Raw genomic sequence first — 16,409 nt, 5'->3', positions numbered from 1 at the left:
ATCAATAAATTAGCACAATGACCGCCATTTGGCACCGCTCAGGGGTACACAAACTCCAGACCCATGCACACAAATCAACATCCAACTGGAAATTGATTTTGTTTTTGAAATCCCTTTGCAAAATTTACAGTAATGCGTGGACATGCCATAACATGCTGCCAGTAAAAAAGCACTAGCAAAACCAACTGCCCAGCCTTTTTTCTTCCTGGGGCTTATTGGCTTTGCTAATACTTGTTATTTATTTTCTCTTTTTCAAAACCCTTTTTTATTGATTAGATCTTAAAGCGACTTCATTTTCAGATGTTACGCATCAAACCACTTTTGGGGCTTTTTACCGTTTTCTCTCATGTTGTGCCACTTTTTGAATTGTTTGGTAAGGAATGTAGTCCAGAAACCTAACTTTTCATACATAGTATTTTATAGCAAACAATTCAACACATTAAATGGTAGATGCTTTGCCTTTTATCAAACCTGTGAAATGTTCTGTATGCCACTGTTTTCTTAATTTAGCTTAATGCGGGGGTGTCCTGGTTGTCCAATACTGTAACTAAAGTGTGGCTCATGTAAACATTCTCACAGACACCTGGTCGGGGAAATGGGTTCACTAATTGTATATCTGAGAACTGGATGTCATAAAAAACATGTCTGTACTCTGCCATGACTGAAATATTTTTATTGTAATGTATTCTATTATGTGGATTTTAATGCCATATTATTGTTATTGGCATTCTCTTGATAAAGCAAGAATCATCTAACTGAAAAATAAGCGATGTATGAGAGCGCTTTAGAAGGGAACAGAATCAAATGTTGTCCATTTATGAGGTTTCTTTATATAGGAAAGCAGAGGGGCATGTAAATGGGCTGGGCTTCAGGTGACAATATAATGCCATACAAAACGTTTAAATCGTGATGCAGTGCCTCCCCTGTAGATCAGGGCAACACAGAAGTCTGCATAAAGTGGTAAATTGATTCACACATGCCGCTCTTATGTCTGTGATTCAACTCCAGTACATGCTCTTCACACCCTAAATAACTTTTTTTTTGTTTTGGGCGGGGGGTTCCTCGCAAACCTTTCACACATAAAAACTAAAAAATATAGAATTGCAAGTGCATTAACAAACAGGGCAACTGTTCAGCCACCTTCCTGTGCCATTTTTTATTTGCTAACAGTGGAGAACATAGTTGTAGAAATAGTGAAATGTGAGTCTGCAGATGTTTTTTTAAAAGCAGTATCATGAAGCTAAAGCACTGTCATTTACTGCAGGTTTGGCAGATTCGGGTGGACCTTCATTTGTTGAACCATGATGGAAATATTATTGATGCGGCCAGCATTGCAGCAATAGTAGCCCTCTGTCACTTTCGCAGACCTGACATATCCATTCAAGGAGATGATGTCACTGTCGTAAGTATAAGAGCGAGCAGAAATATTGAGGTCTCAATGCATTTGTCACCTACATTGTGTATGTCTTTCTTTGACCTCATGGTGTCTGCCTAGGCACCAATCGCTGATAAACATTTTTCTTCCATGTTGCACCAGTGTGTGGGGAATCATGTTTCATCACTATCTAATACCTGCCAGCCGAGCCAACGAGTAGTCTGCATAGAAGAGTTATTGCATTAGTGTTATGATACTATACAAAGTGGCACAGAATCGAGGTTATAATGTATATCATTTGTTGACCACTTACCCTAAGATTTTTCACCAGCTCTCCTGTACAACCTGCTATGTGTGCCTGTTCACATCATTGTTTTGGGTGTCTCTAAATTCCCATATACATTCTCTTCCATTTCACCTAGTCCCCCCCAAAGTGAGAGCTTTATAGGAGCAAACCAGTATAAAACTCTAAGAAAATGGGATCTGGGGAGGCAGATAATTATAGGCTAACGAGTAGCTGTGATTGTCAGAGACTGTGTTTTCTGGGGCTGAACAAGTCTGTCCTTACCGCTCCAGTGTTTGGTATAGCAATCTCGGGTGGTAAAGCTCTATCACCACGACTATAGAGAGTAATCTCTCATGCACCAACACTTTATCAAAACACATTTTGTATCATTCAGAACTTTTGTAACTTCCGATTTACTGGCACAGTAGAATGTGACCCATTTTAACTTGGCTCCACTAGTTCTGTCAAAATTACTACTAGGAGACTTCATACTTAAAGTAATTTGTACATGTTTTGGAATTGCCATATTTTAATATTTTTGAATATCATTCCTCTTATTAGTACAGTCCAGAAGAGCGTGAACCTGTACCTTTGAGTATCCACCACATGCCTATTTGTGTCAGCTTTTCCTTCTTTCAGCAGGGGTAAGTAGACCTGCTTCAATAGACTCAATTTCTGTTGTAGTTTATCGACCGCTATGGAGATAATATAAAAGTTCATAAATTAAATAAATGTTGGCCCTGCTCTATATTATGTGGATTCTTTGTGTCTAAAATTGCGTAAAGATTTGCTGTATCAAAGTCCCATGAGCCAGTCACTTGTGGAGGGAATATAACTGAAGCAGAGGAGAGGAGTTTTTTGTTCTCCGTCATGAAACGGTCATTAACCCCTTCGGTGCTGATGACGGCTCCCGGACGTCATCAGTTACGGTGGGCGTGTGCTGATGACGGCCGGGAGCCGTCATGACCACGCCCGCGATCAAAATGTGCCGCACAGGCGCAGAATTCCAGCTGCAGCCAGGGGGTTAATATTATAATATTTCAGTTTGTGCATTATCCAGAGCACTGTTTTTAAAATAAATGTGCTTAAACAAATCTATGGCAGTCGGACACTCATCCCACTTCATCGTAATTAGCCCCTTGGTCTTTTCTGATGATATATGAACTCTGTTTCAATGGAAAGCCTCACTACAGAAGAGGAAGTAGGACAAGAAGCTTACCAGCCTGGGAGACATCATATGCATTTTACTTCACTAATTGAAGCACAGATTGTACAAATACCAGCTCATCTAAAAAAGGGGAGAGGTATTCTGCTTCTTTGTGTTCTCCTTGAAAGATCTTGTCAATGGATGAGGACTATTTTTTAGTGATGGGGTAAATGGGGTAGCTATTTAGCTGAACATCTGCATTACTGTCATTCAGCTGTAGATGCATGTTAACTCTGAAACTCTGTAAGGAGTCTCGGAAAATCAACCCTCTTCGGATTCAGTAATTCATTTAATATTTTTTCAAGAGAAAGTCTATGGTGGGGTATTTCTTAGAGAGAAATCCATGGTCCCAAGATTGGTGAAAAGAAAGTCTGCACAACTTACGTGACTGCACTCGGTTGAGAGATGACTCATTTGCTTTCTACATAAGCTTGCAGTTGGATTTCCTTGAGTAGGGTTTAGACTTTTTTCAAATAGGCATGATGCTATTGTAAGGAGATTTTGAAGAATTTGAAGTAGTTTCAGACTATAATAGTAATGATGCGATAATGTAGCTGATGTTTATGAATTCTGCAGTTTGATTTTCTTAAGAGGTTCAAGTAGGAAACCAGATGCCCCGTAGAAAGTGGTACACCTTCCTTTCTCTAGCTTTTTTTTTTATATCCCATGTTGATGAGGAGGTACTCGAAATGAATGGTGATTTGGATAGGAAGACTTCCCCCAAATCACAACCATAGTTGAGGACCCTGGCAAAAGACTCCACCCACAATTCAATTAAAATATTCTACTAGCAGAAATCCCAACAGCAAAAGCTTTGTCTCCAACTGTAGGAAAGTGGATTATGTAGTAGTGTGGTTGTGAGATCTCGCTGTGTAATAATGTCACAATCTATCAGATCCAGCTTGATTTGTCTTCCAGGAGATACTCATCAATAAGTCATAAGCATTGAATAGTCCCGCCCACATGCTGGGACCCCGGAGCATTAATACAATATACACTTACGCTTGAGGTGCCACACACAGCGCGTTTAATCGCCTTCTATTTTGGGAGGAATGCAGGACACACAGCACGACCTTTAACAGCAGTAACGTACACCAAACGCGTTTCGGGCTTCCATAGCCCTTGCATCTCGTGAGGGAAAAAGCTGCTGACATTTTCACCGCACTCGCAGTGATCTTTAAGTCTTGCCTTTAGTGGGCGTGTGCTGTTAGCCTTCTGGTCTCAGTAGTTCTTTCACTGCTGTTATCCCCAAAATAGTCTCAATTCCTAATGGGTTGCTGTACACAGGTAGGCTGAGGCCCCGCATTGGTTTCACCTCACCAAACGGTACACGCTGTTCCTTTATGCTCTCAATCATCTGCGATAGGAGCTGCCGAATTCGCAGCGGGGCACCTCAGGAACAAGCAGGCTGCTAAATATCCAAATGAAGAGGCTTGCGCTTGAGGCGCCACACACAGCGCGTTTAATCACCTTCTATTTTGGGAGGAATGCAGGACACACAGCACAACCTTTAACAGCAGTAACATATGCCTACGCGTTTCGGGCTTCCATTCTGAAAAATCGTGTCCACTTCATGTAGCACACCTTAGCAGTGGTACTAGTCTGAAAGTGGCACACATACCGGACTAGCTAATTTTCCCGCTTGTCCAGATGCCAAGAGGGTCCTGGACAAAGGAATCCGCTTCCTCTCCTTTGAGGGGAGCCAGATTTGCATTTCTAAAGCAGCAGCTCTTTTGAGGCTTGCCGCCCAAGGAAGGCTAATCAGCAGGTCATTGCATGGGAGGGCGTGTTACACCCTCTTCCCAGACAGGCTTTTGTTCTGGGTCTCCTGAGGGCAAAAGGCTCTCTCCCCTAGGAGGTCAAAACAGCGTCTTGGGTGACAGGCTGGCAGCAACCTGTCAGCAAGGACACCTGAAGTTGGTATGTTTTCAGGTGGCACCTCTAAGGTGCCCTCTGGGTGCATGTATTGCTAAATCAAACACCAGCATTAGTGTGGGTTTATCAATACGAGATGTGATACCAGGCATCCCCATTTTCAGTGTAGTCATCATGTAGCTGGGAAACACATTATTAACTGTGTCCAGCACATGTTTAAGATGGCTCCCCTGGTCAATTGTACTGGCAGCAATAGGACTGACCTGCAGACGGGCATATCTGCTCATGCTGGTATGCCATCACATGTAATATTCAGCAACCTGCCTTAGGGCTGTTAGTGCCTGCTGTAGCAGTGACTTACAAATATTAATTGCACTGGTAGGGGACATGGCACACAGGGATTTGTGACATGTCATGTTTTCACTTTTGTCTGCACCAAGACACGCAGCCTGCAATGCCAGTCTTGCATGTTCTTGGTGAGGGGTCTCTTACAGTGGCACAATTCGTGCTGCTGCCCTTAGGGGTCCTAATTAGTACCTCAGACCCTAGGTATCAGGGTACCATTTACTAGGTACTTACAGAGGGTGCTAAATGTTTTTCCAATTGGGGGAACAATTGTACAGTTTTGGGGGAAAGAGCTCTGGCACTTCACTTCATACACTTCACCTACCCCTATAAGTCCCTAGTAAATGGTACCCTTGTACCTGGGGTATAGGGACTGAAGAGGGTCCACTAGGGCTGTACCACAAATTGTGCCACTAGGGACTCCTTGCCAAGACCATATATACTGCCAATGCAGGCTGCATGTCATGGTGCAGAGGAAACCGAAGTGTTGACATTGCACACAGTTTTCACTAAAGAAACGAACGGGCCCTTGTGTTATCAACCCCACCTATTGGGGCTTTTATGCACCGTACAGTGTAGGTGCTTGTTCACCCAGGAAAAATTCTAGCTACTCAAACGTTCCAATATTATGGACCAGCCCAGTTGTGCGCAAAAAACTGAATAAGATGGTCTCACACACCTCCCAGGTGTCAGGCTTCATCATTGGCCATCCCACGTTCGCCAAAGAATCTTGTCATGGTGAACGAGCCCATTTTAGGGCTCTAGTTTCAATATTAGTAGGAAACTAAGGTGAAAACGAAAGGAAAAACAGGGGAGGGGGTCCAATAAGAATTCCTACCGCCTACCAGTCACCTATTCTAAATGTTATTGATTTGTAGTGGAGGGATATATGGCAATAATAACCCTGTTATGGTGCTAGTTGTCCATTAAATCAGGTCACATGTTTCAGCCCTGTCATAGACCTATAAGAGGTCCCGGGCATTCTTCAGGATCGTGATGAACCATGCATACAAATGTCACACATACAATATCTGATTGACTCCTGTTCCAAACCGGGTCCTTCGGTATTAGGAGGAACTTTCCCCTGTATGTTTAAATGTTGTGCCTCATGGAGGGGTGGGGGAGGGAGTCCTGTAGTAACCCCTTCATCAAGGTACTTCCTCACTGGATGCCTGTCGTGTATCCCACTCCTCCTCCCGAAGGTGGCCAGAAACTGGGTGTCTATTGCAGTATCCCCCCAACCACACCCACACACACTATTTGCCTGGTTTTTGATGCCACTTTGGCTGAGGTGTACTGGGTCCCTGCCGATCTGGCTCCCAGTACCAGAGGGTCCACTAGGGCTGTAGCACTAATTGTGCCACTAGGGACTTGACCAAGACCATATAAACTGCCATTGCAGACTGTGTGTCATGGTGCAGAGAAATCCGAAGTGTCTACATCGCAGACAGCCCTGTGTGCCATGCCCTCTTACACTGCATGAGATATAGGTAAGTCACCCCTACTGCAGGTCTTACAGCCCTAAGGCAGGGTGCACTATATATCCCATGTGTGGGCATAGCTGCATGAGCAGATATGACCCCGCAATATCTGAGCCATTCTTGGCTATTGTAAGTGCACATAAAAGCCATAGAGAGTACATGGGCTGGATACTTGTCATTACGAGTTTCCTAGCTCCTTCATGGCTTCACTGTACCCTAAGATGTTTTGTACCAAACATTTTGTCTTAATACATCCTCACTGATGCTAGTGTGGTATTTATTATTAAATGCACACAGAATACCCTTTAGAGGGTCAGCTGAAAACCTACTAAGTATTGGTTTGGTCTCTGACTATTCATAGCCAGCCTGTAACCAGACATGTTTCTGACATCATGGGGTGAGAGCCTGCACTCTGAGACCAGAAACAAAGCCTGCTCTGGGCCGAGGTGCTTAACATCTCCTCCAGGCCGGAATGGTCTTCCAGAGCGGGAAGCTTCATAGGTGATGCTGCCTTTGCGGTGCTCCCAGGCTTCACCAGATCATGGGAGATGCCAACCACCCTGCCCTGCTCTACATTTGGCAGGAGGACAGGTGCGAAATTTAGTTAGATTAGGAGTGTCTCCATTCAGCCAGTACCATCCCTAAAGTGTGGCAGGCTATGTGGACCCCTCTCCTGAAAATCCATAATCTTGAGATGTCGGGAAAACAACCTATTAGGGCTAGGGTACAGGAAGTAGTCACACAAAGGGTGTAGACACCCTAAAGATAGGAAGCGTAATAGCTTGCACCTGTCTCCCCCATTAACATTCCTAAATTTAGTATTAAAGTTACATTCTTGGACCTTGAACCTTTGGTTTGACAGACAAGTAGAAGACACAGACAAAGAACAGCTGCTTCCGAGAACTGAAGCCCTGGTGCAGAGAAATTCGGTGCAAAATCCTGCCTACTGCCTCAAGTACTCGACCATTGTGGTTGTGCCATCTCGATCTGAACCTGTGAAGACTCTTAAGAACCCAGAGCTCCTTCAGCCTTCAAAAAATAGCCAAAAACCTCCCTTGGGGTGAAGGTATCAATCCCCTGCACCCCACAGGCACCGATCCCACTAATTCCGGTTTCTTGACTTGCTGCTCCATGGCGAACACCAGGACCTACTGAAGCTGCACCGTACAATACCCAGGGTACCGGGCCCCCTTCAACAAACAGCAAGACAAAGAGTCCGTGCCAGACTCAAACTACATCAGAAGCAAGCTCCCTTCGAGGTACGTGGAGACCCACTTTTTGAATGGCCCAGCTGTCCCCAAATCGCATCACCAAGTTGCCTGCTCCTGACCTCGAGGACATCTCTGCCCCCGGCTGACCTAACTTCTCTGCACCCGGCCCGACCATTCCCGGTAACGACGACACAGCTGTGCTCCCATTATTCTGAGACCCTTGTAACCTCCTCCCTCAAGTGGGTCCCCCCCCCCCCCGGGCCTACCTTTAAGTCCTCCTGTGCAGTGTCTATCCAAGTGGCCCCCTTTGTTGTAGCGCACCAGCTACCATAACCCTCAGTACCCTGCTCCCGGCCGAATCTGGCATGCTCCCGAACTTCTGAAACTGGAACTTTGGACCTGGTCCTGGTATTGACCTAAACAAGAAGTGAACTTTGTAAAAGCATTGCCTGATTTTGTATGCATATTTCCACTTTTCCCCATTGCCTTCAATGGTGTGTAAATGTGCACAAAAGTGATATATTTAGCAAACTTTTAAAAATCGCAACTTTGAAAGTACTTACTGTAAATCGAAGTTCTTGGTCTTTAAAGTTACATAAAAGTCAATAATATTTTTATTAATGTGTCTCATTTATTGCCTTTGTGAGTACAACAGCTGCTTAGCACTACCCTCTGATAAGTCTAACTGCTCGCATCACAAATAGAGCGTTAGTATTATCAACTTTTGCCTCTGTAAACCAAAAGGGACTCACTGGAGACTCTGCACAGTGTACTTCGTGTTAGTAAACTATATAGGGAGCAGACATCCTACATTTGGTATCAAACTTCTTGTATTGCTAAACCCACACTGATGTCTGCATTGGATTTACCAATACATGCACCCAGAGGGCACCTTGGACGTGTCCCCTGAAAACCTACCAGCACCTGGTGTCCTTGCTGACTGGTTTCTGCCAGTCTGCTACCCAAGACTCTGTTCTGACCATCTAGGAAGAGAGCCTCTGCTCTCAGGACGCCCAGAACAAAAGTCTGTCCGGGAAGAGAGTGTAACACCCCCTCCCACAGGATCACCTGCTTATTAGCCTTCCTTTGGCGGAAAGCCTCAAAGGGCTGCTACCTTTGAATTTCAAATCTGGCTCCCTCTCCGAGGAGAGGAAGCTGACCTCTTTGTCCAGGACCTGTTTAGCACCTGGAAAAGTGGGAAAATTAGCTAGTCTGGTAGGCATGCCAACTTCAAGCTGGTGCCACCCCTATGGTGGGCTACTGTAGGGTGGACACAGTTTTTCATAAGTAGCCATCTTTGTGGTGGCAGAGTTAGGAATTCTGAGACAGGGTTATGCCCACTTCCAACAGGAAGTGGTCATATAGGGGTTGTGGTGACCCCAAGGGTCCGTAGCCATAGGCTACTATCCTAACCCCCACCCCCCCCCCTCCCCCAACATGCCTGAATTCAGTATTTAGGGAAACTCCCTCAAACATATCCTGATGACTTAAGAAGAAAGGGGATGCTGAAGAGCCACAAATGCAGAGAGGACACCGAGTCGCAAAAGAAGAGAGGAGAGAAGAGGCAGCTGACCTGGTACCAACCCTCCCGGCTGCATTTCTTGTCGAAAACTGCACCAGACTTAACTCGTCCTGCAGCTGTTGACACCACAAAACCTGAGAGGAATGCCAGCCTACGATAAAGACCCAAGGCCTCCAGTGAACAGCGGACCTGTTCTCCTGCACCCTGCAGAACTCCGAAGCAAAGACTCGTAGGCCTCCGGAACTGCCAAAACCCGACACCTGAAGCAACCACTACTCCTGTTGCCCCAGGCCCGAGTTGAAGTGAGCCATCAGTGTTAACAAGGTCCCCTAGCCTTCCAGTGCTCCCATCCATCGTGGTTTCATCTCTAGTGGACTCCCCGACATCTCCTGCAACCTCTGCATACAGGCCCCCTCAACTGTTACTGCTCCTGGTAAGAAAACCTGACACCTCTGCATCAGCCACCCCTGGGCCATGGAGAAGAGGACCCCAGGTGTCCCTACATCCCAAGCATCGCAAACCTTGAACCTCCTACCCCCTATTTGTTCACCCCGTCTGGCCTCCCAGCCAGAGCTTGCAGCCTATTTTCTCAGTGGCAGAGATCCATAGGAACCTATTGTTCTCCAGATGCTGATTTGTACCCTGCACCCTGTCAGCCTCATGTCGCTGGTGGTGTACTGCTGGTGCTGCTTTGGATCTTGCCCTCCATTCACCTTAACTCCTGTAGATTGGTCATGTAAGTCGCTGTACTATACTTGGTTGCAGAACATGTTCTTCCTTCTGGAGGATAACATTGCAGAACTCAGAATTTGCGCTATGTCCACTGTGTAAAGTGAAAAGAATTCATATTAAAAACATAATTACCTGAAGGAGTTTTTTCTGATGCCTAAACATATATAAAGATACCTGCTATTTTTATAAATTGGTGTGGCTCTCCTTAAGTTGTGTGTGTCAATTATTAATCATTATGTGTATTTGCAAATTTCTTGCACTCCTCTGTGTTAAGCCTAAGGCTACTTTACCACACTACCTCCTAATGTAGCACTTTGGGTGCATAGCAAGTCTCTGTTCACTCATTGGGGAGCCCCTGGACTCTTTACAGGATATATCAGAATCCTGATAATTCACGGTTCGAGGCATGTGGGCTGCTGAATTCATATCTGTGCATAGTCCGCCACCTAGTGTTGGGTCCGGATGATTGCACATTGTTGTCCTGGAAGAGTCTTCGAAGTATCACGAGATAGGTGGCTCCTCCCCTGGACTACAGTGCGCATGGGCATCGCCTCCATCCCCAGATTGTTTTTTTCCGCCATTGGGTTCGGATGTGTTTCGGTTCCCTCTGTCGGAACCGATAGTTGTTCTTCTTCTACTCGAGACCAAAAGGTCTTTAGGCTGGGCGTCGGTATAGTTGCGTACGGGTTTCTTTCTGACTCTCAGCTCCGATCTCTTGCTGCCCTTCCACGTGCTTTCGGCGCGGACGGGCCTACACTACACCCTTTGCTATGGAGCGGACTCCATTCAAAAAGTGTCCGCTGTGTCACTCCAAATATTCACACCTCGACGTGCACCCTGTGTGCAATACCTGCTTGTCACCGGATCACCGCGAAGACACCTGCATGGCGTGTTCGAAATTCCGAAGCAAGAAGACTTTAAAGATTCGCCGGGCCAATCGGCTCCAGGCTCAATTATCGGCTTCGGCACCCCCACCAGATGACATTTTCCAGGAATCTGTCGAGGGAGAAGACGACGTGCGAGTATCGGACTCTGGCCCCGCGTCCGAGGAGGAGACCTACGACGCGGGTGAGGAGGACTATGACGAAGTCTCCGACGAGGTAGGGGACGGCGATCAGGCTTGTGCCACAATGGGAGATAGCTCAGAGGAGGAGCATCCCCAACCAGACTCAGGGGCTATTCCCCTTCATACGGCCCAGGTCGAGGGATCGCCTTCGGGCCTTACCCAAGATCTAACTATGAGTCCTACGTCCCCGCCTCCGGGCCCGGTCACGGACATTTCTAAGCCATCACTTATGTTGAAGAAAACGAAAGTGAAGCCAACTGGTCACGCACTCTCGGATGCGAAACCGAAACTGAAAGTTGCGTTGGTAAAGAAGGTTCTGGAGGCGTCAACTTCCAAGAAAACCAAAATGGCCGACTTGAAGAGCCACGCCAAAATGGCCGACCCGAAGCCCTCGGGGTCGGCGCCGAAGGCGAAGGCCTCCGACGTGGCTGCGTCGACGCCGAAGGGGGTCGGGGACCCGAAGACGGCTCCGAAGAAGCATCAGGGCAACGACGCGCATAGGCATGGGGCGTCGGCCCCGAAGAAAGTGCCTACCGGCGATCAGGCTCTCGAAGATGAGGTGTCGCTCGAGCCGGTCCAGCCCTCTGCAACCTTTACGAAGAAGGTGGGGTAATCCTTACAGAGGATCCGGAAGTCCGCTGTGGTTCCCGCTCAGGACACTGTAGCGCCTACGCTCACGCCTAAGCCTACTAAAGAGCAAACGCCTATTCGTTTCACCCTTCCACCCAAGTCGGCGCCGAAACCCTTCGCGCCGAAACAGGGCGGACACGCAAAGGAGGTATTGACGCCGAAAGCTGCCTTGGTGGTGTCGAAGCTTCGGCTCCAGCCGCTTGCGGTGGAGGAACGTCGTGAGGTCATCATCGACGCCAACACCGGGAAACTGTCGCTCCTCAAAAGAAAAATCACGACGGAGCCGGCGTTGGAACCTTTTAAGATCCCGCTCAAAAACAAGAAGTACTCTGCGGACTCTTCGGCTCTGGTGGAACCTGTGTCCCCACAGGCCTTGGAACACTCGCCGACGCATTCTGTCGCAGCCGATGCGGACGAGGAAGATGCCGAGTACAACTATCCTGCGTACTCGGATCCGGAGGAGGAGCATGTACCTTGGGCCGCAGGAGGCGACACAGAAGACCCGCAGTCGGGTCAGGACACTCAACTTTTCGCCGCCAAGACGTCCCCGACAGAGGACTCGGCGGCCTTCAATGCTTTGATAGAGAGAGCTGCGGCTAACCACGACGTCGAGCTGCACTCGGACCCCGTGGATGCGGACTTCTTATTCGACACCTTCTCGGTAGCCGAAAAGCAAGTCAAAACGCTACCGATGCTTAAGGGGGTGCTTAAACATGCACCGGAGGTTTTCAAAGAGCCCACCCGAGCGCGTGTGGTCAACCCTCGCATCGACAGGAAATATAAGGCAGCGCCCACGGATCCCACTTATATCAAGGGACACTTGCCATTGGACTCCTTGGTTGTTTCCAACGCTCGGAAGAGGGCGAATTCGCAGACTACTGGTGACGCTCCTCCCCCAGACAAAGAGTCCAAGATCTTTGAGGCCTCAGGCAAACGCATTGCTGCACAGGCAGCTAACATCTGGAGAATATCTAACACCCAAGCCCTGCTTGCACGTTATGATAGGGCCCATTATGACACATTAGAGGCCATTCTGCAACACTTGCCTGACCAATACAAGGAGGCAGGAGAGATGCTCATTCAGGAGGGTAAACTCATTACAAATGCATCCATCAAATGTGCCCTAGATGTGGCAGACACAGCCTCCAGAGCTATCAATACAAGTGTGTTACTTAGACGCCATGCCTGGCTTAGAATTTCGGGGTTCAAACCCGACATCCAAACCACGATATTGAGTCAAACAGTGAACCCTGACCATCTGTTTGGCCCTGAGGTGGATGCCTCCCTGGAAAAGATGAAAAAGGATACTGAAACTGCCAAGTCAATGGGGGCTTTACAAAGTCAGCAGTTTCGGGGTGGTTCCTTTCGCCGCTCAAATTCAAAAGGCACATCACGGGGACAGGCATCCCAGTCTACACAATATTACAAGGGTAACACCCAGCCCTCGTATAACAACAAGGGTAGAGGTGGTTACAGAGGCAATAATATCAAGGGCAGGGGACGTGGAAACAATGGCTCCAGGTCCACCACCACCAACAAGCAGTGACGTCTTGTCACTGCCCCCCGATCACACAACACCGGTCGGGGGGAGACTCCAGCAGTTCCTGCCGGCGTGGAGGTCCATCACCACGGACAGGTGGGTGAGGTCTCTTATCCAGTACGGGTACTGTCTAGAGCTTACGTCCATTCCACCGGACATACCGCCAAGAAGCCGTCCTATGTCCGGCGAGCACTTGACCTTGTTGCAGCAAGAAGTTCTAGTCATGCTGCAAAAAGGGGCGTTAGAGCTCGTTCCATTGCAAGAGCGGGGAACAGGAGTTTACTCCCTGTATTTTTTGATCCCCAAAAAGGACGGATCCCTCAGACCGATCCTGGACCTCAGGCCCCTGAACTGGTACATCCTCTCGGAGCACTTCCATATGCTCACGTTGCAGCAGGTGCTTCCCCTGCTTCAACAGGGGGACTTTCTGGCTACGTTGGATCTGAAGGATGCCTATTTTCATATCCCCCTGCATCCTTCCCACAGGAAGTATCTCAGATTCACGATCTTAGACCAGCATTACCAGTTCAGAGTTCTGCCGTTCGGGGTCACCACGGCACCAAGGGTATTTACAAAATGCCTGGCGACTGTGGCGGCGCATCTCCGTCGCCAGCACGTCCACGTCTTTCCATACCTGGACGACTGGCTCATTCAAGCCAAAACAGTACAGCAGTGCGTAGACCACGTGTCACGCACCATTCGTCTCCTGCACGATCTGGGATTCTCTCTGAACTACCCAAAGTCCCATCTCCAGCCCGCCCACGTGCGACAGTATCTGGGCGCGACAATCGACACTCTGGCAGCCACTGCGCAGCCGAATTCAGTGAGAATCGCCAGTATCCAGGCGCTGATCCAACGATTCAGACCCCAGCACTCGCTTCCCGCGAAGGTGTTCATGCAGTTGATAGGCATGATGGCCTCCTGCATCTCCATTGTCCCGCACGCGAGACTACATATGCGTCCGCTTCAGGAGTGCCTAGCACGTCAGTGGACTCAGGCTCATGGGCAACTGACAGACCTAGTGTTGGTGAGCGGTCGGGCATACAACTCTCTGCATTGGTGGAATCCACAAAACCTTTGCAAGGGCCGACCTTTCCAAGAGCCTGTCCCACAGATTATCCTGACGACGGACGCCTCTCTCCAGGGATGGGGAGCGCATGTACTCCATTACACTGTGCAGGGACTATGGACACTACAGCAAAGGAAGATGCACATCAATGTGTTGGAACTGATGGCAATCTTCATGGCCTTAAAGGCGTTCAAAGTACATCTGTGCAACAAGGTTGTGTTGATCCGGACGGACAACATGACGGCCATGTACTACATTCAGAAGCAGGGAGGCACACACTCTCCGCAGCTGTCTCATCTGGCTCAGAGCATGTGGAAGTGGGCCATTCAGAGGAACATCTTCCTCATGGCAGAGCATCTCCCGGGCAAGGACAATCAAATGGCAGATCTGCTCAGCAGGCACAGCCATCAGATGCACGAGTGGGAGATACATCCATCAGTACTCCAACCGTACTTCCAAATGTGGGGTCATCCAGAGATAGACCTGTTCGCCACAAAGGAGAACGCAAAATGCCAAAGCTTCGCCGCCAGGTTCCCACACCCCCAATCACAGGGCAATGCGATGTGGATGAACTGGTCAGGCAGATTTGCGTACGCTTTTCCCCCAGCACCTCTGATACCGCTGGTGGCACGCAAGCTCAGGCAGCACTCGATGACGCTCATCCTGGTTGCTCCAACGTGGGCTCGCCAACCATGGTACACCACGTTTCTGGAACTCTCCGTGGTACCGCATCGAAGGCTTCATCTCACTCCCAGCCTTCTGGCGCAGAGCCATGGCGACATTCAGCACCCAGATCCGCAACAGCTCAACCTGGCGATCTGGCTCCTTAAGTCCTAGAGTTTGGCTACCTCAATCTTCCTCCCGATTGCATGGACATCATTCGGGAGGCAAGGAAGCCCACTACTAGAGCTTGTTATGCGGCTAAATGGAAGAGGTTTGTCATCTATTGTGCTAACCACAACATTGACCCGCTAGATGCTTCCATTCAAAACATCATCTGTTACCTTTTTCACCTGTATCGATGTAATCTAGCGTACTCTTCCATCCGCATTTACCTGTCTGCTATGGCAGCATACCTCCAGAATAGGCAGCACCTGTCACTCTTTAAGGTCCCTGCTATCAAAGCCTTTCTGGAAGGACTCAGGAGGGTCATTCCACCAAGGACCCCACCAGCTCCAGAATGGAACCTCAATGTGGTTCTAACCAGGCTGATGGGTCCTCCCTTTGAGCCACTGCACTCTTGTGAGCTCCAATTTTTAACTTGGAAGGTTGCGTTCTTAGTAGCAATTACATCGCTACGGAGGGTTAGCGAACTGCAGGCGCTCACCATCCAAGAACCTTTCTTCCAAGTACATGCTAACAGGGTGGTGCTCCGCACTAACCCTAAATTCTTACCCAAAGTGGTCTCACAATTCCACATAAACCAGACAATTGAATTGCCGGTGTTTTTCCAAAACCCAGAGACGCTGGCGGAGCGCATGCTCCACACCCTTGATGTGAAAAGGGCCTTGATGTACTATGTTGACAGGACGAAAGATTTCCGCAAAACCAAACAACTTTTTGTTGCTTTTGCCACACAACACAAGGGGAACGCTATCTCCAAGGCGGGGATTGCTAGATGGATAGTAAAGTGCATTCAGATCTGTTACGCTAAAGCTAAGCGCACTCTCACTATCCCACCAAGGGCCCACTCCACTTGGAAGTTGGGGGCCTCTATGGCTTTCCTAGGTAACATTCCCTTAGAAGATATCTGTAGAGCAGCCACATGGTCTACCACACATACTTTCACTAAGCACTACTGTGTAGACGTGCATTCCAAACAGCAGGCAGCTGTTGGTCAGGCTGTTCTAAAAACGCTTTTTCAGACTGCTGCAGCTGGCACGGGCGGCCGCCGATAATGGAGGGACTGCTATGTATTCTATGCACAGATATGAATTCAGCAGCCCACATGCCTCGAACTGCAAATGCTACTTACCAGTATGCATCTGTTCTTGGCATGTAGGGCTGCTGACATTCATATCGCCCACCCTCCTCCCCGGTGCCTGTAGCAGCTGCAGTATTTATTCCTAT

The 16,409-nt window shown here is 48.3% G+C and overlaps 1 protein-coding gene across 1 annotated transcript in view; it reads left to right on the top strand.

Annotated features, from left to right (window-relative positions):
- The window catches only part of EXOSC9 (exosome component 9), a 372,997-nt gene that overhangs the window by 168,509 nt on the left and 188,079 nt on the right, over positions 1 to 16,409 (top strand). Inside the window, exons 5-6 of the mRNA XM_086962216.1 lie at positions 1,265 to 1,402; positions 2,223 to 2,305. Coding sequence (XP_086818342.1) covers positions 1,265 to 1,402; positions 2,223 to 2,305 — 221 coding nt within the window. The remainder of the gene's footprint in view (positions 1 to 1,264; positions 1,403 to 2,222; positions 2,306 to 16,409) is intronic.

This window comes from Lissotriton vulgaris, chromosome 3_1, assembly GCF_964263255.1.
Source record: "Lissotriton vulgaris chromosome 3_1, aLisVul1.2, whole genome shotgun sequence".
Taxonomy (NCBI): Eukaryota; Metazoa; Chordata; class Amphibia; order Caudata; family Salamandridae; genus Lissotriton; species Lissotriton vulgaris.
The sequence above is the reverse complement of the archived record's forward strand: the minus strand, read 5'-3'. Positions and strand labels throughout refer to the sequence as shown.